Source organism: Thalassophryne amazonica, chromosome 10 (assembly GCF_902500255.1).
Source record: "Thalassophryne amazonica chromosome 10, fThaAma1.1, whole genome shotgun sequence".
Lineage (NCBI taxonomy): Eukaryota > Metazoa > Chordata > Actinopteri > Batrachoidiformes > Batrachoididae > Thalassophryne > Thalassophryne amazonica.
The window spans coordinates 28,897,743-28,925,711 of NC_047112.1; the positions used below are offsets into that span (position 1 = coordinate 28,897,743).

At 41.4% G+C, this 27,969-nt stretch overlaps 1 protein-coding gene across 1 annotated transcript; it reads left to right on the plus strand.

Annotated features, from left to right (window-relative positions):
* The first annotated feature begins 2,306 nt into the window (after positions 1–2,306).
* On the plus strand, positions 2,307–26,732 carry olfml2ba (olfactomedin-like 2Ba). Its single transcript, XM_034179652.1, has 8 exons — positions 2,307–2,671; positions 2,780–3,043; positions 3,190–3,297; positions 13,247–13,405; positions 17,343–17,559; positions 17,759–18,679; positions 24,533–24,709; positions 24,796–26,732. Exons 1-8 carry the CDS (start codon positions 2,507–2,509, stop codon positions 25,407–25,409), a joined length of 2,625 nt encoding a protein of 874 aa, XP_034035543.1. The 5' UTR covers positions 2,307–2,506; the 3' UTR covers positions 25,410–26,732.
* Positions 26,733–27,969: the final 1,237 nt, after the last annotated feature.

Below are 27,969 nucleotides of genomic sequence, written 5' to 3' on the forward strand. Positions count from 1 at the left end.
ACATCCATCACATCATCAGTGAGCCGCAGCACAAGCTGTCGCCATGTACATTCCAAAGGCAGACTGCAGTATGCTGCATCAGCTTCAGCCAGGGCACCTCATGGTCAATCTAGTGCCCTGTGGTGCTCAGCTGTCAGCCTTGCATGATGTCATCAGTGCCTCGGACAGAGAGAAAAATATCTCTAATGTGGAGGTCAAAGAACAGCGTAGGATCAAATATTACCCAAAGGTTCCTTGCACTGTCGGTGTGATGATTGACACACGAGCCTAGGTTAAGTGTTAGCTGGTCAAACCGATGTCAACATCTTGTTGGAACAAGGACTATCATTTCAGTCTTATCAGAGTTTAAAACTAGTACATTGCTAGACATCCAGCTTTTCTCTAATGCAAGGCAATCTTAGAAGGATTTTATGTGGATGAGATTACCAGCAGTTATCGGCATGTGTAACTGAGTATCATCAGGTGAGGTGGTGGGAGGTGATGGTCTAGTGGTTACGGTGTTGGGCTTGAGTCCAGAGTCAAATCCCTGCCTGACTGGAAAATCACTCAGGGCCCTTGGGCAAGGCCTTTAATCCTCTATTGCTCCCGGTGTGTAGTGAGCGCCTTGTATGGCAGCACCCTGACATCTGGGTTAATGTGAGGCATAATTTAAAGCGCTTTGAGCGTCTGATGCAGATGGAAAAGCGCTATATAAATGCAGTCCATTTACCATTTATCAGCATAGCAGTGAAAGGTAATCCCAAAACGCCGCAGTATGTGGCCAAGGGGTGCTATATAAAGGAAGAAAAGCAGAGGGCCTAAGACGGACCTCTGTGGAACCCCAAATTTCATGTCACTACGGTATCATTGTACAAAACACAGTGAGAACAACTGGTCAGGTATGATGTCAACCATGCAAGGGCACTCCCAGTAATCCCAAAATGATTTTTCAGCCTATCGAGTAGAATATGATGATCCACTGTATCAAATGCAGCACTGAGATCTAACAGCAACAGAACCGTAGTGGTGTCCGAATCCATTGTAAGCAGAAGATCATTCACCACTTTAGTAAGAGCCGTCTCTGTGGAATGATATTTTCTAAAAGCAGACTGCAGTGGCTCAAAGAGATTATTCTCAGTAAAACAGTCTACGAGCTGCCGTGATACCACCTTTTCAAGAATTTTAGAACAAAATGATAGGTTTGATATCAGCCTATAATTTTTCAGTAGTCTAGGGTCAAAATTAGATTTCTTAAGTAATGGTTTAATCACTGCAGATTTGAAACATTTAGGAACAAATCCAGAAGTTAATGAAAGATTAATAATTTCCAGCACAGTGAGCCTTGGGCCACAGGTCCTTAAAAGGTTTTGTTGGTATCAGGTCAAAAAAGACAGGTTGTGCTTTGAGCAGACGTTACAAGTTTTGTCAGCACAACCAGTCAAATAATATAAAGTCAAACAATATAAATGTGATATAAAATGCAGTTCTCTTCATAAATGAAGAATTCTGAATGAAATTTTACTTTCTATCTACTGGAAATTTATCTTTTTTATTATTCAAAACGCATGTGCAAATTAGCTTTTTGTGGATCAGATGACTGTTTAAATGGAAATGACAAAAAAGTTTTTTGTTATTTTGCTATTGTTTTATTTTCTTTTAGAGTGACCTCATGTTATTCTACCTGTTGTTCTTCGTATATATTGTAGTATTTAGTCCCATTTAGAGCACTTTTGCAATCCTAATTTAGTTATTCTGAATAGTCTGTATCATCAGAGTAATCCAATCCAATGTTGCTTTGCAAAAAACGGTCTAAAATGAAGATTATGTGATCCTGCAGAGCAAAACATGGCATAACCAAAACCGGATCACTTTAACCCAGATTAAATCTTTTGAACATCTGGTCTCTGGTGATTCCTGGGTGCACCTGATTTAATAAAGTTGACTAAAGCCCATCTTTAAAGGATTGATTTCTTTAAATTCCGCTGCCACCAGGGAGCAGCAAAGTTACACCAGAGGCGAGACGCGCCTCGGGGCCCCTCACGCGTAAAACCAATTAGTGCCAGGCTGCCGCCTCGCTATTTGTTTCTCAGCCTTAAAACCGTAAACCAAACAAATAAAAAACTTACGTTCGGTCTACGACCGCGTTGGTTGAAATTTTGACTAAAAATGATTTGCAGACTCTCGAGAACGTATGTGGAGCCGCTGAACTCCTCCTCGCCTTTCCATCAGATCCGCCTCCTGTCATCTGGGCTCCAGCAGCTTTCACCTCCACACAGCGCCGCTTTTCCACGCACCAAATTATGCTGCGATGTTGCCGTGAAAAAAGGTGACATCGCTTTTTTAACATTAACACTTTTGGATGCGCCTCTTTGATTTCGAAGCCAAAAACGCAATGAAGTTTTGGTGGCAGCTAATTTAACCGGAGACAGGCTGTGCCTGCTTAGCATATAGGCTATTTTGTTTGTTTGTTTGTTTGTTTATTTTCCGAACCTTATTTGCCATCTCGGTGCTCTGTGCGCCACACAACATGTATAGGTTATGCATTGTCACGGTGACGTGCTGTGCGCTCTTGTGGCGGTGCTCCGCAGCGCCAAAGAGCCGGAGCGCAAACCCCGCAGGAGCTGAGAGCAAAGCAAAGCAAAGTGACAGGCTGCAGGAGGAGCTGGACGGCCAGGAGAGCATCCTGTCTCAGGTAGGACCGAACAAAAAAACTTTTTTAGTGCTTTGGTTATCTGGTCATCTGTGCGTAAACGTTTCTGAGCCAGCCTGGTGGAAACGCGTCCTCCTTTTCTCTTCGTAGCTGCTGGGTGATTATGACAAAGTGAAAGCCCTGTCAGAAGGCTCTGACTGTCGGTGTAAATGTGTTGTCAGACCGCTGAGCAGAAGCGCCTGTCGGCGGATTGAAGACGGGAGCGCCACCGCGCAGGATTTCTACACCGTGGAAACCATCACGTCCGGACCCGAATGCAAGTGCGCCTGCATCGCTCCTCCGTCAGCGGTCAACCCTTGCGAGGGAGAGTTCAGGCTGAAAAAACTTAGGGAAGCTGGAAAACACAACACCAAGGTGAAGTGTATTCTGCTGATCCCGTGGCCTCAGGCTGGGATCACATGTGGTACATGTTATTTTGCTGTGAGCGCGCAGTGGGGCTGCGTGGGGTTGGGCGCATCATGCCTCACACCCTTCTGATGGAATCCACTTGCTCTTTCCAGCTCTCCACCATTCTTGAGCTGCTGGAAGGGTCCTTCTATGGCATGGATCTGCTGAAGCTGCACTCCGTCACCATGAAGCTGCAGGATCGCGTGGAACACATTGAAAAGGTACATAGAAGTTATGAACTGATGACTGAATATTGGGTTATTGCTGGTCTGAACTTAGAATATCTTGTGGGTTGAGTCTGTGAAATGCCTGTAGCAGAGGTGGGAGTAAGTCACCATCAAGTCACTCTCAAGTCATGAATCAGCAAGTCTCAAGTCATAATGACCACCAGGTGTTTGACAGCTGAATGAGACTTGACTTGGGACTTGCAGATTAATACTTGAGAATGACTTGATGCCATCAAGTAAGTCACCATCAAGTTGATGGTGACTTACTCCCACCTCTGGCCTGTATGAGCCTAGAGTTAGTCATCTACAATAAACTCTAAAAAAATGAATTGGTTGAATCAACCAATATATTGGTTGAAATTAACCAATCTTGTGCCTTGATATGCGTCCAGTCAAGTTCTTGTTCAACATAACCAGCCCAGATTGTTAACACTGGACTCAATATGCGTATGTTTCAATTTAAAGACTCAACAACATTCCTAAATGTGTCCTACTTGAAGTCAATGATACCAAGACGTTCATTGTTTTGCAAAATCAGAAAAAAAAAAAAAAACACTGGTTGGTACTCTGTTGGTGGACTGTCCACTGTACCAACGAAGTGGGGGGAAGACCAACGGACTTGTCACAGGCTGGGTAATGTCTCTGTTAAAACCAACCAATACTGAACCAACCAGTTATAGTGGTAGATGGTAGAACCAATCTTTTTTTAGTGTGTAATGATGTGCATTTCTAAAAGGCTCGTTTAGGTTATTTGTCAGCTACAGATTATATTCCCTTAAAAGTTCAGTTGTGCACAATGTAAACTTGGACAGTGGCACATTTTTTGTAATTTTGCCCAATTTGCCTCTGTACACCACCACAATGGAGCTGAAATAAAACAATGAAGATGTACTCACCGTTAATACAAACAGTATGGTACTGTATGGTATGTCAGTTCTCACAAACTGAGTGATGTTGCAACAAAATGTTGAAGGAGTTATAGGCTACTTTGGCTGTGAATTGATCAACTGTGGAAGGGGCAACTTATGTGTCTTGCACCACCAGTCACAAGAGAGAGACTGATGTAAATGAAATTCAAGACATATTCAATGACTTGTAAATGTTCATTTATCCATCTCCTTACTAGTCTAAAGAAAACTGGCTGTAAAAGTGATGATTTGTATTAACAATACTCCTTATGGTTTGCCCAATTTCTTATGGGCTGTGAAAATTTACAAACTATGAATTAGTACTGCCAGGCAATTAAAAACATACATTTAATTAATTATAAGGTTTGAGATTAATTAATCACAAACCTTGAATCTTATTTAATTGCATGTATATATATATTTTTTTTCAAAATATCACCTCTAAAATCGCAAAACACATACACAGGCTTTCAGAAACACAAAAACAATGAAGAAAAAAAATTTATGCTTAAAACCAATTACAGAAATATGTGCGTATTTAGAAAGTAGGGGTGGATTGGCCATTGAGAGTACCAGGATTTTTTCCAGTGGGCCGATCAATAAATGGGCTGATGGCTGCCCTTTTTTTTTCATTTTTTTTTTTTCATGGTAATTCTTCTGGCCCGCAAGATTTTTTCATAGGATACTTCTGGCTTCATGTATATTTCTCAGCCAATCAGAAAGTCAGAACTCATTATGCATAAAGGGGTGGAGCATCAGTGGGTCTACAGGGAGGTGTTGGTCTAGTGGTTAAGCGCTGGGCTTGAGACCAGAGGATCCTTGGTTCAAATCCCAGCCTGACTGGAAAATCACTCAGGGCCCTTGGGCGAGATCCTTAATCCCCTAGTTGCTCCTGGTGTGTATAGCGAGCACTTTGCATGGCAGCAGCCTGACATCGAGGTGAATGTGAGGCATTATTTTAAAGTGCTTTGAGCATCTGATGCAGATGGAAAAGCGCTTTTACGTGTGATGAAAGACACCCAGACACACCTCTCCATGAAGTCCAAACCACCTAACCTAGGGGTTTGGGTGTTTATTAAATCATGACCAAGTGAGCAACATACTGTGTATAGTCATTATTTATTTTATTCAAGGCTACAGAAGATAAAGGGATATTGTTCAGCATAGTAGTGTTATTAAGGGCTTGTGTGTTTATATGTACTTCAGCGCGGGGTGAGTTGGCACAGTATCTGCACGCTGATTGTAGTGGTTGGCCAGTCTGCACCAAAATATCCAGAGCTGAATTTTTGTCCCATTCCAGCCCTGTTAGAAACTGACACCATTTTTTGTAGTCTTGTCTCTGTACACCATCACAACGGAGTTGAAATTAAACAAATGAAAAAAAAGTGCAGTTGATTTTGAATAAATATCTCTAAGTAGTGAAAATGGTTGGATTGGCATTGTGAGGCCGGATGGACGTGCTGCCACATTCTCTGGAACACCTTGGAGGCAGTTCATGGAAGTGAAATGAACACTGAGTTCACGAGCAAGAGCTCTGGTGGACATTCCTGCAGTCAGCACGATAACTGCACGCTCCCTCAAAACTCGTCATTTGTGACACTGTGTTGTGCGATAAATGTGCATATTTTGGAGAGGGCTTTTATCGTGACCAGTCCAATGCACATCTGTGCAATAATCATGCTGTTTAAACAGCATCTTGACATGACACACCTGTTAGGTAGATGGATTATTTTAGAAAAGGTGCAGATTTTTATACAATTGTGAACAAATTTGTGACAAATGGGAGCAAAAATTAACGTGTTGTGTTTACCTTTTTATTAAGTCTCTTTTGACCAAATTGACCTATTTCCCCATCTTCAATAGGCTTCTGTTCCATCCTGCATCACTGACATAAAAATGGTGGCCCTCTTTTAAATTTAATCAACAGATTAGTCAGAAGGGCTGGCTCTGTTCTGGAATGCCTTGTGGGCCCCAAACAGGTGGTGGGTGAGAGAAGGATGTTAGCGAAGATGACATCAGTTATGGGCAACCCCTCTCACCCCTTACATGAGACTGTGGGAGCCTAAGCAGCTCCTTCAGTCATAGATTGCTGCAGCCTCGGTGCAAAACAGAACGCCTCTGCAGGTCATTTATTCCAACTGCAGTCAGACTGTATAATACCTCAAGATGTTTCTAGCATGGCCTGCTGATTTTGTTTCAAGCAACATAATGACCTGCTGATTTTGCACAGACTACGTCTACGTCACCTTTTGTGCTTTATTACATGTACAACTGTGCAATTTATCCTGTGCAATAATTTTACCATATCTATGCTTATACTCACTATGTTCTATTTTCACGTAATGTGTTCACATCAGTACTTATGCACCCACCAGCAAACATCGCAATATACTTTAGTCACCTTTCGTTAATGTAAATATTTTTCTTTTTCTTTACTACTGTACGATTGTTGCTGCTGTAACAAGTGATTTTCCCCACTGTGGGATTAATAAAGCTTATCTTATCTTATCTTAACTTAACCCATTGAGGGGACAGATAATGAACCGACAGGTGAACAAAAACGACAGTCCCCCGTGATTTTCCCCACTGTGGGATTAATAAAGCTTATCTTATCTTATCTTAACTTAACCCATTGAGGGGACAGATAATGAACCGACAGGTGAAAAAAACGACAGTCCCCCTTTGCCTGTCAGCTGAGGGGTTAAAAACCCACATTTAGAAGGTGTCTTCACTTGCAGTAATAACATCTACACATTTGACCAATGAGTTACCTGAAGTGCACAACAATAAATTCACATACACAGCGCCACGCTGTGCAAACACATGTGCACATGTATTTATGTGAACAAATGTGTTTGTGTTTGTGTTGATCTTGGCCTGAGAGGATCAGAAAGCCGCAAACCAAAAACCACAGTGGAAGCTGAGCTGCAGCCTCGCTGCACTGAGAATTTAGATCACAGCAAGCGCACTTGTGCAAACATTAATTTGCAAAAAATACAGTAACGACAATAACATTAACTATACTGCAGTTAAGTTTTAAAATTCCTGAATAAAACGTGCAAACTGAGAGAAATATAACAGTGTATTATTGTCTTAACAGCACGTTTGCCTCTGAAAGGACACGTTACAGCCACACATCATAAAAGTAATAATTTGGAGGTTGACATGAGTAATTTTGTTATGTCATCTAAGTCTTCAAGAATATGGTGTGACAAAGTGTTTTGAAAATGTAGAAAAATGCTGTCATGTATATAGTTTGTAGGACGACCCGTCAAAGTCAGCTTGTGAATTGAAACCATCTGGCCCTACAATGTGCTAGAAAACACGTCTGCAGCGTTAATTGCCCACAAGCTGCGATGAAAATACTGGGACTCCATAGTAGTTACTGGCAAATTTGTTGACCTGTGCAATAGTGGCAATTCCACAGGGTTTTGGCTTCTTTTTTTTTTACCCTGCACATTGGTGAGGCAGTGATAGCAGGGTATTGTTTTCACTGTCATGTGTTTGTGTGTGTGTGTCTGTGGACAAGGTAACTCAAAACAGCTGAATTAATTCCCTTCAAAGTTTGTGGGAATATTACTTGGATTAATATCTAGAGGTGATTCGATTTTGGAGTAGTTTGGTCAAAGATCAAGCTCAAGGAAAACACGGTTAGAAAAACACCTTTTTGAATAATTCAAGAACCAAGAAGCCTTAATGGATTAAACTTGGTGGGGATATTAAATGGATGGATATCTATAGGTGATTAGATTTTGGAGTAGCTTGATTAAGGAAAAATGTTTCAAAATACATCTTTTTTTGTATATTTCAACATTCAAGAAACCTCTCCAAAATAATTGTGTTTGATTGGTATGAACCCGATAAAATAAATTGGTATGAAATACTACTCTGTGTAAATCCTGACAGTGCAGCATGGCTTCACCTCACCTTACGCTGTGAAGTCACACAGACGTCCTATGATGAAGTCGTACATACATTTACTTGAATATTTATATCACCGTGTGTAGAATGTGCAGTGTTATGCATGAGCCCTCTGATGTCTTTCTTTCTTTTTTGGGTGGGTGGGGGCTAAAACATTATTATTCAGTGATTAGCTGACAGAATTTGTAGAAAATGTGTAATTTAAAGTAAGTTTTGAGTACCTGTTACATACATGTCATCCTGTAGGTCACCAGTTCAAAAGAACAAATATTGAGGACAAACCCAGTTGTATCTGGTGAGCTTTGTTGAACCAGATTGAATGAAACACAACTTTGTCTAATATCCCAAAGTGAGGCAGAACAGTGGGTTAGTGGTTCACGCTGCTGCCTCACAGCAAGAAGGTCCTGGGATCACTTCCCCCTGGTCCTTTCTTTTACATGCACTCCACGTGTTTGCGTGGTTTCCCTCCGGGTGCGCCGGCTTCCTCCCACTTCAAAAGATATGCAGTGTCTGTGAGCTGGTTACTCTAAATTAACCATAGTGTGAGTGAGAGTGTGAATGTGTTCGTCTGCCTGTATGTGACCCTGTGATAGGCTGACAGCATGTCCAGGATGTACCCAGCGTTCTCCACCACCTCGTATCCAGTGATTGCTGGGATAGGCTCCAGCTCTCCTCTAGTGACCCTGATTTGGAATAAATGGGAATAGAAAATGAATGAATGAATATCCCATAGACATGACTTCCACCTGCTGGATGGTTAGTGAACTGGTGATGGATTAAAGTCAGATGTGGCTGTCAGCCAGAGAGAAAAGTCTTTCCTGTTCAACTAAATCAGAGATATCAACTGTTCGTATATTCTGATTGTTTTAACAGTGTCTGAAACACAAATAACACGGTTAGAAATCCACACAACTCCACAGGAAGGCTTTTCTAGCTGAAGCAGAGTTCTTTCTCTCACTCTCAATAACTCGCTTAACCAAGGCTGCCCAACATGTGGCCCATGGTCCATGTTTGGTCCACACTCAATTTGATTTGGCCCACCATGGTAATGGACAATTTTCAAGTTGGCTGCCATCTTGAAACCAAGACTTCCAGTTAGGGAGCCTCTCACTCGCTTGTTTGGCATCATTAGAAACTACAGTTTGTTATGATGCCTCACGGAGCGACTAACCGATCAGATGTTATGATGCCTCACAGAGCACCTAACCGATCGGATGTGCCTCACGGAGTGGTTAACCGATCGGATGTTGTGATGCCTCACAGAGCGGTTAACCGATCGGACGCTGTGACACCTCACGCAGCGCTTAACCGATCGGATGCTATGACGCCTCACGGAGCGGTTAACTGATCGCATGTTATGGCGCCTCACGGAGCGGTTAACCGATTGGATGCTATGACGCCTCACGGAGCGGTTAACTGATTGGATGCTATGACGCCTCACGGAGCGGTTAACCGATCGGATGTTATGGCGCCTCACGGAGCGGTTAACCGATCGGATGTTGTGGCGCCTCACTGAGTGGTTAACCGATCCGATGTTGTGATGCCTCACGGAGCGGTTAACCAATCGGATGCTATGACGCCTCATGGAGCAGTTAACCGATTGGATGTTATGGCGCCTCACTGAGTGGTTAACCGATCGGACGCTGTGACACCTCACGGAGCGGTTAACTGATCGGATGCTATGACGCCTCACGGAGCGGTTAACCGATTGGATGTTATGGCGCCTCACAGAGCAGTTAACCGATCGGATGTTATGGCGCCTCACGGAGCGGTTAACCGATCGGATTCTATGACGCCTCATAGAGCGGCTAACTAATCAGATGTTATGACGCCAGTTAAATGGCGTCTCCAAAAGTCAACGTAAGTCCAGACGCCTCACAGAGCAGCTAACTGAACAGATGTGCCTCACAGAGCGGTTAACCGATTGGATGCTATGACGCTTCACGGAGTGGTTAACCGATCGGATTCTATGATGCCTCATAGAACGGCTAACTGATCAGATGTTATGACACCAGTTAAATGGCACCTCCAAAAGTCAACGTAAGTCCACATTTCTTGTTTCATTTGGCTTCGGTGTCCTTCGTTAGTGTCGTGTGACTGGGGCTTTACATTCGTTGCTAAGAAAGTTCAACAACCAAAATACCAACATTCTGGGTGCAATGATCATGTTTTCACTGTTATTTGATTTCTTTGTGGGACTCACATCGTTATTCAAGCATTCAGAAGGCTATTCCTACCTCCACACAACTCCAAACAGTGATGAGAAAGTTTCTTGACAGTTCTTGTTGTTGAACGAAACCGCGTCTCCCTAACTGAACAGAGTTGTGACGTCTTCACGCATGCACGTAGGCGCTGCTCTATCGCAACATGAAAATCATCCATTGACAAATTCTCTGCAAATTAATAAATTACTGTGTAATAAAACAAAACAAAAATGTATTTATTATTGTGATATTTAATGATTTTCATACTTTAAATTTATAATGAATTTTCTCCAAAAACTATCGCATTTACTTGTAATGTATCATTATCAATCAATCAATCAATTTTTTTATATAGCGCCAAATCACAACAAACAGTTGCCCCAAGGCGCTTTATATTGTAAGGCAAGGCCATACAATAATTATGTAAAACCCCAACGGTCAAAACAACCCCCTGTGAGCAAGCACTTGGCTACAGTGGGAAGGAAAAACTCCCTTTTAACAGGAAGAAACCTCCAGCAGAACCAGGCTCAGGGAGGGGCAGTCTTCTGCTGGGACTGGTTGGGGCTGAGGGAGAGAACCAGGAAAAAGACATGCTGTGGAGGGGAGCAGAGATTGATCACTAATGATTAAATGCAGAGTGGTGCATACAGAGCAAAAAGAGAAAGAAACAGTGCATCATGGGAACCCCCCAGCAGTCTACGTCTATAGCAGCATAACTAAGGGATGGTTCAGGGTCACCTGATCCAGCCCTAACTATAAGCTTTAGCAAAAAGGAAAGTTTTAAGCCTAATCTTAAAAGTAGAGAGGGTGTCTGTCTCCCTGATCTGAATTGGGAGCTGGTTCCACAGGAGAGGAGCCTGAAAGCTGAAGGCTCTGCCTCCCATTCTACTCTTACAAACCCTAGGAACTACAAGTAAGCCTGCAGTCTGAGAGCGAAGTGCTCTATTGGGGTGATATGGTACTACGAGGTCCCTAAGATAAGATGGGACCTGATTATTCAAAACCTTATAAGTAAGAAGAAGAATTTTAAATTCTATTCTAGAATTAACAGGAAGCCAATGAAGAGAGGCCAATATGGGTGAGATATGCTCTCTCCTTCTAGTCCCCGTCAGTACTCTAGCTGCAGCATTTTGAATTAACTGAAGGCTTTTTAGGAAACTTTTAGGACAACCTGATAATAATGAATTACAATAGTCCAGCCTAGAGGAAATAAATGCATGAATTAGTTTTTCAGCATCACTCTGAGACAAGACCTTTCTGATTTTAGAGATATTGCGTAAATGCAAAAAAGCAGTCCTACATATTTGTTTAATATGCGCTTTGAATGACATATCCTGATCAAAAATGACTCCAAGATTTCTCACAGTATTACTAGAGGTCAGGGTAATGCCATCCAGAGTAAGGATCTGGCCAGACACCATGTTTCTAAGACTTGTGGGGCCAAGTACAATAACTTCAGTTTTATCTGAGTTTAAAAGCAGGAAATTAGAGGTCATCCATGTCTTTATGTCTGTAAGACAATCCTGCAGTTTAGCTAATTGGTGTGTGTCCTCTGGCTTCATGGATAGATAAAGCTGGGTATCATCTGCGTAACAATGAAAATTTAAGCAATACCGTCTAATAATACTGCCTAAGGGAAGCATGTATAAAGTGAATAAAATTGGTCCTAGCACAGAACCTTGTGGAACTCCATAATTAACTTTAGTCTGTGAAGAAGATTCCCCATTTACATGAACAAACTGTAATCTATTAGACAAATATGATTCAAACCACCGCAGTGCAGTGCCTTTAATACCTATGGCATGCTCTAATCTCTGTAATAAAATTTTATGGTCAACAGTATCAAAAGCAGCACTGAGGTCTAACAGAACAAGCACAGAGATGAGTCCACTGTCCGAGGCCATAAGAAGATCATTTGTAACCTTCACTAATGCTGTTTCTGTACTATGATGAATTCTAAAACCTGACTGAAACTCTTCAAATAGACCATTCCTCTGCAGATGATCAGTTAGCTGTTTTACAACTACCCTTTCAAGAATTTTTGAGAGAAAAGGAAGGTTGGAGATTGGCCTATAATTAGCTAAGATAGCTGGGTCAAGTGACGGCTTTTTAAGTAATGGTTTAATTACTGCCACCTTAAAAGCCTGTGGTACATAGCCAACTAACAAAGATAGATTGATCATACTTAAGATCGAAGCATTAAATAATGGTAGGGCTTCCTTGAGCAGCCTGGTAGGAATGGGGTCTAATAAACATGTTGATGGTTTGGATGAAGTAACTAATGAAAATAACTCAGACAGAACAATCGGAGAGAAAGAGTCTAACCAAATACCGGCATCACTGAAAGCAGCCAAAGATAACGATACGTCTTTGGGATGGTTATGAGTAATTTTTTCTCTAATAGTTAAAATTTTGTTAGCAAAGAAAGTCATGAAGTCATTACTAGTTAAAGTTAATGGAATACTCAGCTCAATAGAGCTCTGACTCTTTGTCAGCCTGGCTACAGTGCTGAAAAGAAACCTGGGGTTGTTCTTATTTTCTTCAATTAGTGATGAGTAGAAAGATGTCCTAGCTTTACGGAGGGCTTTTTTATAGAGCAACAGACTCTTTTTCCAGGCTAAGTGAAGATCTTCTAAATTAGTGAGACGCCATTTCCTCTCCAACTTACGGGTTATCTGCTTTAAGCTACGAGTTTGTGAGTTATACCACGGAGTCATTACTGTTGACAGTTGTGGTAATAACCATCTAAAGATGTATAGCTCCGCCCCAATGATAAATTCTGATTGCTCTAGAAAGCATTAAAATCCAACTCTTATTTTTTTTTGAAGGAAAGCCATAATTAATTAAAGCCAAATATATACCCTACATTACATTAAAATAATATGTTTATTTGTCTATGACGGCATGAAGGCGGTGTCTCTGAACCGCACCACGGCTGAGGTGAACCTGCAGAAAAGCCTTCCTACCCAGGAACAGATGAACCAAAGTTCCACCTCTGCTGTCCACCGACATCAGGACAAGAAGAGACTGAGCGAGCTCAGCCGGGCCGCTGCACCTCAAAACCCAAACGTAAGAGTCACCTTCATTACATCACCGTCAACACGTTTCAAATTAAATTACAACTGGTGCCAAATGTACCAACATCACTGTTAGACCTCAGAAGCACTGCAATAATATTACTAGACAGCTGTGGGTATACAAAGTAATTCACTGCCTGTAGTTGGCACAATAACATAAAATAGCTGTAGTAACTACTTTGCATTTATCTGTCTTTATGTTGCACAAGTATACTGTAATAACTTTGCATTTATCAGGCATTTTTGCAGTAAAGTTGTTCATGGTAGCGATATAAGATTATAGAGGTTTTATAGAAATAAATCACTAAGAGACTTGGTAAATGGTAAATGGACTGCATTTATATAGCGCTTTTCCCTCTGAATCAGACGCTCAAAGCGCTTTACAATTATGCCTCACATTCACCCCGATGTCAGGGTGCTGCCATACAAGGCGCTTACTACACACCGGGAGCAATAGGGGATTAAAGGCCTTGCCCAAGGGCCTTTAGTGATTTTCCAGTCAGGCGGGGATTTGAACCCATGATCTTCTGGACTCAAGCCCAACACCTTAACCACTAGACCATCACCTCCCCCACTTAAAAACTTAAAGACTTAAAAAAATATTTCTGTAGTTGGTATTAAATAAGTCAATAAGTAATAAAGTGATGAGCATTATTTACATACACCAACTTTAAACAACTATTATAGTACATATCGGTGTTGTATCACATATTTTCCTCAATTCCATCCTTAAAAAACCCTCACAGATACAGTAATTACTTTGTATTTATTTAATAGACACTAATGAATTAAAATATGTTTCTTATGTGAGGTAATAACTGTCAAATATTCCCAGATGAGTGATTCCATTATTTTTAATATCATCTAATATCTACATTTGTATGTTTATAATTTTGCAACTGACATTCATGCAAAACTGTGATACTCTGTCAACATATTTTAAAGAGATTAAATTCACATTGTTGCTCAGTTAGTTTTAATCCTGCTCAGTCAGCTGTTTCTGTCAAAGCAAACAAAAAATGATGGGGGGTTTTTTTCCCCATGAAATCCTTCATAAAAACCTCATCTCCTTATTGAAGACCAATAATGTAGAGACATATTATTGAGGTAATTGGAAAGTTTGGCTGATTTTCTTAGAGAACAGCAGTGACGGTGACGGTACCACTGGGCCTCGATCCATCACAGCCTTCATATAAACCCAGGAAGCTGTCCAGCACTGCTGGGTGTTCAGTGGACCGAGACCTCACATGTAAATAATCTAAATCACCGTGTTTGCCAAGGCCACCTTTAATAACATCAAAAAGGAAAATGTGAATAAATCAAACTTAAATATGTTTATGAAAGTGGACGTCATAAGTGTATTAAACTCTGTATGTGAGTCATACAGCTTTTAAGGGTCTCTGTGTCTCAGCTGTGTACTAATAATTAATAATTGTAGTTTAAAAAAGATATGACACCTTAAAAAAAAGCCCATAATGCAGAATGCATTGACATAAATAATTGATTAATTAATTTTTATGGTCATTAATATCCATAGAAATGAATGTGATAAAATAACATATTATATAACAGCTGAGTGGATCCTTGTCATTTGATTGGTGCTTTGTGTGTCACATGACATGGATATTCGTCCCATTTGTGTTGCATTGCATTTAGAGTGCAGTTTGGTTCCATTTAGAGTGCAAATTCGTTTGGTACCACCCAATTTCATAGCCTTAAGAGTGTGCATATCATGAATGCTTGGTCTTGTTGAATTTGTGAGAATCTACTGAATATACTGGTACCTTGTTTCCCATGTAACAATAAGAAATATATTCAAAACCTGGATTAATCTTTTTAGTCACATAGCACTACTGTTATTCTGAACACTACTGTATGGTCGTCTCCTTGGCCTTCTCCAGCTACTGGGGCCCTCAACACTCAGGCACCTGCATGCTAGATCATGTACAGATAAAGGTGCTACATGGCCAAAATGCATCCAGTCACCCCCTTAGGCCATTGGTTGGCATCTAAGTCTCACAATCATAGAGCAAGACGGGTAGCATCAGGACCGTAAAGACTTGGACCTTCATTCTCTTGCAAGGATATCGGCACTGCATATAAATTTTAGTAAAAAATGATTTTGTTTTTTTCTTTTAGGTTTTATAAAGTAATTGAATAGTAGTGTTCAAAAGTAGACTTTTTTAAAAAATGTTGTTAATATAAAATAATATCCGGTGGTTTCAGAAGTATCATGCACAAAAACACAAATGAAACAAAATTTTATTTTGACCGCTGTGCCCGATAATTAATAGATGTATCGTGTAAAAAAAAGAAAAGTACAATAATTTTTTTTAAATCCAGATTTCAGAGCTTATTCACAGTATCGATCTATTGCCAGCACTGTTGGTAGGTATTTAAAATGGGTTAAAGCCCATCAAAAATAAATAAATAAACAAATAAATCCTTGTGTTAAAAGGTATTTTATGTTGTGAGGTTTTCTAAGTGGAATGAGCAGCTATTTTCAAAATAAGATTAAGATTAAGATGCCTTTTATTGTCATTGAATAAAATTCAACAAAATTTAAGTTGCAGCTTCACCTTGTCTAGCATAAAACCTCATACAATAATTTAAGACAAAGGAAAAATACACATTCAACTATATACACAGAAAATAAAGTAGGGGGATATCAAAAAGTGCTGTATGCATAGCAGCTCTGTAGATAAAAGTGCTGGGTGCATGACAGTTCTATAAATAAAGCGCAATGTGCCAGGAGTTGCAGACCCTGTAAATAAATAAATAAAGCAGGCCAGATATACTGAATGCATGATTACAGTCCTTGAAAAAGTGTGTGTGTGTGTGTGTGTGTGTGTGTGTGTCAATAAGTACAGAGTGGTGGGGTGTATATGAAAAGCTCTGACAGCTCTAGGAAAAAAAAAACTGTCTCTCAGTCTGTAGTGACACTTATATTTCTTTACCACTTACCTGATGGAAGCGGTACAAACAGTCTGTGGCCCGGGTGACTGGGGTCTGCAGCGATAGATTTGGCCCTTTTCTTGACACGACCCTCATAAATGCAGTCCAAGTCTGGGAGGGGGCAGCCAACAATGGCCTGTGCTGTCCTCACCACCCGCGCCAGACTCTTCTTCTCCTGGGCCATACAGCTGCCGTACCACACAGTCACACTAAGGCAGAGGATGCTCTCTATTGTGACCCTGTAAAAGTTTGCCAGCAGTCGAGAGGATAGTCCAGCGCATTTCAGTTTCCTGAGGAAGAAGAGCCTTTGTTGCACCTTCTTCACCAGATGCAAGGTGTCCATGGACCAAAACAGATCAGATGTAATATGGAGGCCCAGAAATTTGATGTTATCCACACGCTCCACCACTTCTCCGCCTATGAGGAGGGGGACGTGGTCCGTTTTCTTGGCCCTCCTAAAATCCACAATGACCTCCTTGGTCGTCCCTGTGTTCAGTGTCAGATTGTTAACTGAACACCACTGAATTAGCCACTGGACCTCCTCTCTGTAGTGGGTCTCATTATTATCTAAAATGAGACCCACTACTGTGGTGTCATCTGCAAACTTCATAACTGTGTTTGTGGGGTAGATGGCAGTACAGTCGTGTGTGCAAAGAGTGAAGAGGGCTGGGCTAAGCACACAGCCTTGTGGAGTGCCTGTGTTAAGGAACAGAGAAGACGATGTAAGGTCACCTATTCTCACCACCTGAGGCCTATTGGTGAGAAAGTCTCTGATCCAATAGCACAGCAGCACAGGCAAACCCAACTGGTGTAACTTCAATGTCAGCTTGTCTGGGATGGCTGTGTTAAAAGCTGAGCTGAAGTCTACAAATAGCATCCTAACATATGTGAAATAAGATATATTTTTGATGTTACCATTATTACAAAGTAGTAACAGTCATTGTTTCATTGTGTCTCTTTCTGTCTGTGAATAGAAAAAGTTTGGGGAGGTTTCAAAAGTGGAAAAGCAATCCCGTTTTCCTGTTCAGATCATAGAAGAACGCCCTCAGGTGACCCTTAAAAAAGAGGTTAACCAGGGGACTTCTCAGATGTTGAAGAAAGGGCCAAATGGCATGATCATCAGAGGCATGACGTTTTATAAGTCTGAACCCGATCCTATGGTGGCTGATGACGGGGAACCTGGAGAGAACTGTAAGTGTAAACCTGATGTCGGGCTAAACTGCTGAGGAATCAACAAAAATTACATGTGGCTCCTGTTGTTTATTTGCTGTATAGTTACGAGAATTCTTTGGTTGTGTGCTCAGAGGTGGTATGCAGTCTGTTGTTTTAAATTCAGTGCATGAAACAGACTGTTGCCTATTGCACCAAATATTTCTCTCTTTCTCTTTAGTTTTTGAATATGATGGATTCAGTGGCGATGGCCATGGCAGCCTCTACAGTGAGGAGAACTTCCTTCAGCACAGAGCCCCTCGCCCCAGAGCCAGGATGGGGCAAAGGCTGTTCCAGTCAAAGACAACAGGTGTTTTGGATAGTGGCAAGATGACCGGCCAACCAACAAAACTGACACAAACAGAACATGCCACAAATATTCTTGAGAACTTTACTGATACTGTGGACACAACGACACCGGGTGTTCCAACCAATGTACAGACTGACACGTCCACAAAGAGAAGCAGTACAGGTGGTCCAACCAAGTCCACAGAGACCGGAGCGCAACAGGTCACCAAGTGGTTGATTCCCACCATGGCCGAACCAGCTGGCACCTCTCAACGCTTCAGTCCACAGAAACTGACACAAAGTGCAATGAGCACATTCAGGGAAATTCAACAGGCAGCCCAAAATGAAACCATGGCAACACCAACAACCATTAAAGCACCTTCCACCATGACCCAAACCTTCATCATGGAGGCAAAAGACCAAACCACATCTGGGCCAAGACTAGCCACAGGAATTTCATCTACCAGCATAAGTCCATCTATGGAAGTAACAACTCAAGTTACACCAACCACAGCACCAATAATTCCCATGGCTACTACCTCCATAACACCAGAACCTGCTTTCTATCCAGACTCAACTCTGTCTCCTTCCACACAAACCACTTTATATTCCTACACTTCTCTGCCAACCACTACACCTTCGACTACGTCTTCTACAGCCACCACCTCCAGGCGGACCACCTCCACCAGGCGGTCCACCTCAGTCAAACGGAAATACAAAATCAGGTGGGACGAGGAAGAAGCACAGAAAGATGAACGCCCCCATTTGGAGGAGCCAATGCAAAAGAATGAGGAATTCACTTCAAGGAAGACGGGTAAATATGCTGAGGAACAAAATGACATTCATCTTATATTTGTTGAGTCTTCTAGTAACAATGCTCTTATATTAAAGGACATGCCGCACCAAAATCACAACAATTAAGATTTAGGCTGTTAGTGACCATCCGATGATCCACCGGGATTACGTTGTGCACTTCAGTGACCGGTTTCAAAGTATACGGCATTCGCAGCAAATAGCTACGGAGACGTCCAAAAACAAAGTACTTGCAAGTTCTCGGGCGTTTCCGACAAGTGACGTAGCTACTAGATGCATCCCAGCTTCAATGGAATATAGCTGCTAACGTTAAAAACGGAGGCACAGATTAATTACAAAGTTGACATAGGTGTGATGTCATGTTATGATGACTCGTTTTAAGTGAAAACTGTTCATTTTGATGCAGTCACGGTAAAAGCTGTGGCTCTAAGAAGGTTGATGTGCACCTGCAGCCACGAGTCATAAACACAGCCTGTCAATAACAATCTCTGCTGGAGGATCAGCTTTGTGCACAATTAATTATGTGTGTCGTTATCAGTAAAATCCAAGAAAATACATCTGCTGCCGGGGAAGAATGAGCATCTCATCAGCTGCACAGTGCGCGCGCACACACACACACACAGAGCGTGCTTTGCAGCACACATACATAGACACATTCCAGCTCTAAATTTACACTCTCTCCAAGTAAAAAAAAAAATCTTGCCACAAAACACAAAAAGGGTAAAATCCTGAACATGCCAGACTCACAGTCATGTTATGGCTTTATTTCCAAATGTAAACTCCCCACAATCAAAGAAGCACACGCGTTCAAGTTCGCCGTCTGCAGCTCTGCCTCTCTCACGATTGTGGCACGTAAAATATTGTCCATTAACTCCTGGAAATTATCTGTTCTGACTTTTTCCAATGTAACAAATCCATCTCCGTGGCCAGGAAGTCTGTTAAAAACAGTGTCCGATGTCCCAGCGTCCATGTACACAGCTTCAGTAAACCAGTATCACGGGGTGGCCAAGTTCGGTCCTCGAGAGCCACATTCCTGACACTCTTAGTTGTCTCCCTGCTCCAACACACCTGAGTCCAATGAAAGGCTCATTAAAAGTCTGCTAACGAGTCTTTCATTGGATTCAGGTGTGTTGGAGCAGGGAGACAACTAAGAGTGTCAGGAATGTGGCTCTCGTGGACCGAACTTGGCCACCCCTGCAGTATCCACATAAGCAGTGAGTCACCACACTTTAGGGTCCAAATACCGACACTGAAAAAGTTAAGAGTTTCGGGGTGAAGTGTTTTGTCTCCTGTCTGTAAATCTGAGCCATCACTTTCGAACAGCAGCTCAGAAGCTTTGTTTTCGGATGGAGCAGGTTTGTTTCCTCTGTCTGTCAGTCAGTGGGATGTTTCTGTTTTGCTAATAAGTACGTCACACACTGAAAAATGCCAATAATTGCCAGAGTGAGAGGAATAAAATACATCAGCGATAACTAATTATTATCATATTTGTGCGGAGAGACTTACAGTTATGAGTACTTTTATGTTGTCTTGCTAACTGGGACATTAAAAACCGTGCAACATGTCCTTTAAATGTAATTTTTGCTACTGATGTAATTAATATCAACATCATGGTTGATGATTCCTTAGCAGGATTACACAAACATTGATAAAGAGGAGGAAAAATTTTATTTTCAGTCACAAGCCTCTATCTTGTCAACCACTCCACAAACAGATTTTTTAACTCTGTTGTGTAATCTTGATTTTCTTAATGTAAAAACCGATTTCTCTTCTGCATTACATCACCATAAAGTTAAAACTAGCTCTTCCATTGTGATTGTTTACATTTTGTTAAGTTCATATGTTCAATAGAGCAATTTTTAAAGATGAAAACAGATGTTTTGTCAGCTTTATAGAAAAAATTTATTTGGATCAAATATAAACTTGGGGATTTTGATTAATTTAAAGCCAGAAATCTGCTATGCAGCATGTTACTGAGATGTGAGTCCTGGAATTTAGTTTTAGCCTGTTACCATGGTAATGCCTCAGTTTCTGACAAAATGTTTCATTAGGGGCAGTTGAAATCTGTGTCTTACAGATAATTTGACACCACAATTAAGGCTACTTCAGCCTCAGTCCCTTACTGATGGCACAACGTCCACAGAAGCACATAGCCACATTTGGGTACTTACCTAAGTTTAGCTTGCTAATGTCATACAAGGCAAATTTTAGCTTTAGCTTGGCTCCTGTAGAAGTTACAAAACTAGCTAATGTTAGCATTCACCCATGTAGCTGACACAGTGCAATTCAGAAGCTCTGAAAGAAGGAACATAAAATGTATTAAACAAGCTACACATTATTTAAACAAAATTAAGCTACAACAGTATCCTTTAGTTTGTGGCACCCACTGTAGCATAGAAATACAGTGCATCCATAAAGTATTCACAGCACTTCACTTTTTCCACATTTTGCAATGTTACAGCCTTATTCCAAAACGGATGAAATTCTTTTTTTGTTTTTTCTTCAAAACTCTACACACAATACCCCATAATGACAAAGTGAATTTTTATTAAAAATAAAAAATACTAAGTAATCACACGTATATAAGTATTCACAGCCTTTGTCATGAAGCTCAAACTTGATCTCAGGTGCATCCTGTTTCCACTGGTCATCCTTTAGATGTTTCTACAGCTTAATTGGAGTCCACCTGGGGTACATTCAGTTGATTGGACATGATTTGGAAAGGCATACACCTGTCTATATATAAGGTCCCACAGTTGACAGTGCATGTCAGAGTACAAACCAAGCATGACGTCAAAGGAATTGTCTGTAGACCTCCGACACAGGATTGTCTTGAGCCACAAATCTGGGGAAGGGTACAGAATCATTTTTGCTGGTTTGAAGGTCCCGATGAGCACAGTGGCCTCCATCATCTGTAAATAGTTCAGATTCACCAGGACTCTTCCTAGAGCTGGCCGTTTGTCTAAATTGAGCAATTGGGGAAGAAGGGCCTTAGTCAGGGAGGTAACCAAGAACCCGATGGTCACTCTGGCAGATCTCCAGCATTCCTCTGTGGAGAGAGGAGAACCTTCCAGAAGGACAACCATCTCTGCAGAAATCCACCAATCAGGCCTGTATGGTAGAGTCGCCAGACGGAAGCCACTCCATAGCGGCTGATGGAAACTAGGAAACCAGGCATCATCCCTACAGTGAAGCGTGGTGGCAGCATCATGCTGTGGGGATGTTGTTCAGCCTCAGGAACTGGAAGAGTAATCAGGATGAGGGACAAAAGAATGCAGCAATGTACAGAGACATCCTGGATGAAAACCTGCTCCAGAATGCTCTTGACTTCAGACTGGGGCATCGGTTCATTTTTCAGCAGGACAATGACCCTTTAAGCACACAGCCAAGATATAAAAGGAGTGGCTTCAGGACAACTCTGTGAATGTCCTTGAGTGGCCCAGCCAGAGCCCAGACCTGAATCCAATAGAACATCTCTGGAGAGATCTGAAAATGGCTGTGCACAGACGCTCCCCATCCAGCCTGATGGAGCTAGAGAGGTGCTGCAAAGAGGAATGGGCAAAACTGGCCAAAGATACTGTAGGTGTGCCAAGCTTGTGGCATCATATTTAAGAAGACTTGAGGCAAATATTGAGCAAAGGGTGTGAATACTTACACTCAACAAAAATATAAACGCAACACTTTTGGTTTTGCTCCCATTTTGTATGAGATGAACTCAAAGATCTAAAACTTTTTCCACATACACAATATCACCATTTCCCTCAAATATTGTTCACAAACCAGTCGAAATCTGTGATAGTGAGCACTTCTCCTTTGCTGAGATAATCCATCCCACCTCACAGGTGTGCCATATCAAGATGCTGATTAGACACCATGATTAGTGCACAGGTGTGCCTTAGACTGCCCACAACAAAAGGCCACTCTGAAAGGTGCAGTTTTGTTTTATTGGGGGGGGATACCAGTCAGTATCTGGTGTGACCACCATTTGCCTCATGCAGTGCAACACATCTCCTTCGCATCATCCATGAAGAGAACACCTCTCCAACGTGCCAAATGCCAGCGAATGTGAGCATTTGCCCACTCAAGTCGGTTACGACGATGAACTGGAGTCAGGTCGAGACCCCGATGAGGACGACGAGCATGCAGATGAGCTTCCCTGAGACGGTTTCTGACAGTTTGTGCAGAAATTCTTTGGTTATGCAAACCGATTGTTCCAGCAGCTGTCCGAGTGGCTGGTCTCAGACGATCTTGGAGGTGAACATGCTGGATGTGGAGGTCCTGGGCTGGTGTGGTTACATGTGGTCTGCGGTTGTGAGGCTGGTTGGATGTACTGCCAAATTCTCTGAAACACCTTTGGAGACGGCTTATGGTAGAGAAATGAACATTCAATACACGAGCAACAGCTCTGATTGACATTCCTGCTGTCAGCATGCCAATTGCACGCTCCCTCAAATCTTGCGACATCTGTGGCATTGTGCTGTGTGATAAAACTGCACCTTTCAGAGTGGCCTTTTATTGTGGGCAGTCTAAGGCACACCTGTGCACTAATCATGGTGTCTAATCAGCATCTTGATATGGCACACCTGTGAGGTGGGATGGATTATCTCAGCAAAGGAGAAGTGCTCACTATCACAGATTTAGACTGGTTTGTGAACAATATTTGAGAGAAATGGTGATATTGTGTATGTGGAAAAAGTTTTAGATCTTTGAGTTCATCTCATACAAAATGGGAGCAAAACCAAAAGTGTTGTGTTTATATTTTTGTTGAGTGTATGTACACGTGATTTTTTTTCTAATAAATTTGCAAACATTTAAAAAAAAACTTTTTCATGCTGTCATTATGGGGTGTTGTGAGTAGAAAGTTGAGGGGAAAATGAATTTACTCTATTTTGGAATACAGCTGTAACATAACAAAATGTGTAAAAAAAAAAAAATGTGCTGTGACTACTTTAAATGAGCCATGTACTGTAAATGAGCCATTGTAATGATGGGAGTGAAAAAGGCATTCAACAAAAATTAAGAAATGGTATGGCCCAAATCTCTCTGTCTGAAATTGTATTACAAGATGCTACTGAGCATGAGTAATCTGTTTCAGTTGGCCAAAGTCATAATTAGGGGGTGAACCCCCGTCCCCCCGTATTTGAAATTGTGGATGCAAGAGTTTTTCAATAACTGATGAAGAATGGCGCTATGTCATTTTGCCTTTCATCCGAATCCTATGTTTCACAATAAAATTACTTCACTGTAGATCTTCACTCTGAAACTGCAGGTATTTGCAATGAGTAACTACCAAACACGTAGGACAAGTCGTATTTTATCAGAACACTGCCTCAAAGACGTGTCAGAAGTATTTTTATACGTGTGACACAGAATGAAAAACTGGTGGGGTTTTTTTTTAGAATATATTCAACAAAGCTTTAATTAGTAGTTTAAGTAGTCTTCATCATTGTACTGTACAACCAAAGAAAATAGTGCCACCTACAGTTTGTCAAAAATGTCTAACATTGCTTTCTGAAACGTACATTGTGAAAACAAAGTGATTTCTTTTTAATATTTATTTAATGTATTTTAACCCCCTCTAAGCCTGTATATCCCATCGATGGGACATTTCACTTATTATTTGTGAGATACTGACAAGCCAAAATGAGGCGGGTGGTAGGGGGTTAAGCAAAATGTAAGACTGACGTCATATAGAACTATTTTCACAGTGTCGCAAAGCGTATCATTGTGAAGCAGCCACGCCCGTTCCGTGAGTCTGGTTGGTTTAAAGAAAAGCCTGTAATGATTTTCAGACTGATTGATGTTGGCTTGGATTATGGTAAACAGCTTCTAAATCCTTACTCATAACTTTCAGGGGAGTGTAAGGACACTTTGGCAACGATCTCAGACCCAGTAACACATAACACTTACGGCCGAAACGAAGGAGCGTGGATGAAGGATCCAAAGTCTGATAACAACGCCATTTATGTCACAAACTTCTATTACGGGAACAACCTCCTGGAATTCAGCAACATGGATGTTTTCAAAAACGGTTAGATCCATTCACTCAAACACCTTTTCACTAAATTATGTTTGTGATGAGCGTCCCGCCCTTAAATTCTTCTTTATTCATTAAAGGTCATTTCACCAATTCCTACAAACTTCCCTACAACTGGATTGGGACTGGCCACGTGGTCTACGATGGCGCCTTCTACTACAATCGTGCCTTCTCCCGTGACATCATTAAGTATGACCTGCGCCAGCGCTATGTTTCTGCCTGGACCATGCTGCACGACGCACTGTTCGAAGAGTCGTCGTCGCCGTGGGAGTGGCGTAGCCACTCGGACGTCGACTTTGCTGTGGACGAGAGCGGCCTATGGGTCATCTATACTGCGCTGGACGACGAAGGCTTTTTACATGAAGTGGTCGTGCTGAGTCAAGTGAACCCATCCGACCTTAGCACACAGAAGGAGACCACCTGGAGAACAGGGCTCAGAAGAAACCACTATGGAAACTGCTTCATCGTGTGCGGCGTCCTGTATGCTGTTGACAGCTACAACAAAAGGAACGCCAATTTAGAATATGCCTTTGACACACACACCAACACTCAGATGATTCCCAGAATGCCTTTCACCAACAACTATACCTACACCACGCAGATTGATTACAATCCTAAAGAGGGAAAGTTGTACGCGTGGGACAATGGACACCAAGTCACTTACAACATTAAGTTTGCCTATGTAGACCCTTAAAAGGTGAGTGACGGTAGTAATTTGAAAAGTTATATTAATTCTATCAGCTGAAGTGGATTGTAGACCAATCCATGTGTATGTCGGAATGTTGCGATGAGCAGAATTAGACAACTGGACTGTTATAAAGCCAAACTGAGTCCTGTTTCACAAAGGCACCTTGAAGGAGAATTCCTATAATTTTCAATCAGGCCTTTATATTCAGACTTTTTGACAAAAACGACAGACAAATCTGATATTATTCTGTGTCATGTTGACTTAGAATTGTATGGGGCAAGCTAAAACCACTCATAGTAGACTAATGGTGGACACGGGTGTACCTGTGTTCCCAGAGTCCATGAACCCTTTTTCAGTTTTCTGTAAACACACATTATGTTCAGGCCAGGACACATTTTAAGTTACAATATTTCATATTATCCAGGCTTATTGAGCAAGGCTTCAAAACAGCTATAAACACAACATAACCGCACACACGCACACACACATATATATATATATATATGTGTGTGTGTGTGGACAAAATGGTCCTAAAGTAGACTTAAAGTCTTGTAGAGGTCGAACACAAAATTACACAAAATGTTTTATTCCTGCATGTTACACTATTGAAATCACCTGTATGCACATAGTGAAAATGTATGTGCCAGTGGATGTGTGTCTGTATGAACTTGTGTGCAGTGCCAGTGTGTGTGTGTGTGTGTGTGTGTGTGTGTGTGTGTGTGTGTGTGTGTGTGTGTGTGTGTGTGTGTGTGTGTGTGTGTGTGTGTGTGTGTGTGTGTGAGAGAGAATGAGACACATTCCTTATCAGCCTTGTGGGGCAACATGCATGTCAAGGTACATATATACCGGTGTAGCGGTGTTCTGCCTGTCATCTACGAGGGGGAAAAACAGAAAGAAAAGTAACACTTTTCTTTCTGTTTTGTTGTTGTTTTTGTCTGCACTAGCCCACAAAAAGTGTGCTTGTCAGACATAAATAATAAATTCTTTAAAAAAGAAATAAATAGACATTTTTCCCCTCAAGTTCATATAACTTCAACTGTTTTACTTTGTCACACCTCATGGGTACAGGAGTAAGAGCAGGGGGTTGTGGCTTTGGTGTGGCAGGAGTCTGTTCCAAAAGCAGGTGACCTTTACCTTTTCTAGTTACCCATTATTTGGAATATAGAGCTGAACATAGGGCGTCATTCCCAGTCCATTTGATAATCGTAGGCACATGTGCCAGAACTGAGGAACATTTTGTCGTATGATACATTTTCATTGTTACGGTTGTCTCCTGTATATTTGAAGAAGAAACAGAGTTCATATTCACCACCAGCCTGGAAGGAAAAACAGTGACAGCTGGCCAATCAGCACAAGGCTGACAAAGGAGTAAATCATAAATTTCATGCCACTTGCGTGAACTACTCGTGAACACTGTGCAACCTATGTGCAAGTCTTGCGTGTCACTGCTTGTGACTGCGTGACACTGCGTTCAGGGCATCTGAACCTGAAATTAGAGTATGAAGAGATGTTGCAGCTATAATAAACATAACTTTACAGATACATTATCTAACGCATAAGATGGAATGAAAATGCAACTGTTTTACCACTCCATTACTATATATATATATATATATATATATATATTATAAATAATGACCTTTGAGACAAGATTCCAAATGCGTTCTCCACCGCACGATAAGTATGATACAACCTGCAGCTGTAGATCATTACTGTGATTGTGGGAGCGATGAGAAAATGGTTTCATGAGTCAGGTTCTGAGAGCAAATGCATCATCAGTTATGAAATAATTACTTTATGTAGCATGGTGTCAAGTGGGGCTCATTGGCACGATGAAATACGCAGCAGTGCAGTAAGCAAATTCAAGTGTCAAGGTACCTTAAGAAAGTTTCAAATTGCATCCTCTTTGACAGACAGCTGAATGAACTACAAAGCAGCCTTTCAAATGCTTTTGTGAAATAGTGCACCTGTTAGGAATTGGAATATGCTGATTGGATGTTATCAAGAAATCATTTTTTATTTTTATCTGGAATAAATGAAAGATGAGAATGACTCCTCAGCCTGTTATACTGTATCCAGTTAGGTCCATATATCAAACAATGACAACTATTTTGTTTTAGCTGGCAGTTACAGATGGGAAAATGTGGCCAAAAACTTAACCAGTCTAGTGACAAGGATTTTGGGTTCAAGTCCCGTAATCGGACAGATAACACTTCCAGAGGCGGGACGAAGTCAAGTCATTCTCAATTCATCAATCTGCAAGTCCCAAGTCAAGTCTGATGTCAGCTTGAAAACAATTAGTGGTCATTATGACTTGGGAGTTGTTGATTCATGACTTGAGTGACTTGATGGTGACTTCATCCCACCTCTGCTCTCTTCCAAGGTACCCGTGAGCAAAGTGTGTTAATTTTGTGTGTGTGCATGGCAGCCGCTGACATCAGTGACTGTGAAGCAACATTATAAAGCACTTATTGTGCTATAGAAATGTAGCTCATTTACATTTCAAAGCAAATTTAATCATAGTGCAGGCTGTTGGTTTTCAGTGTAATTATATCCAATCAGGTGA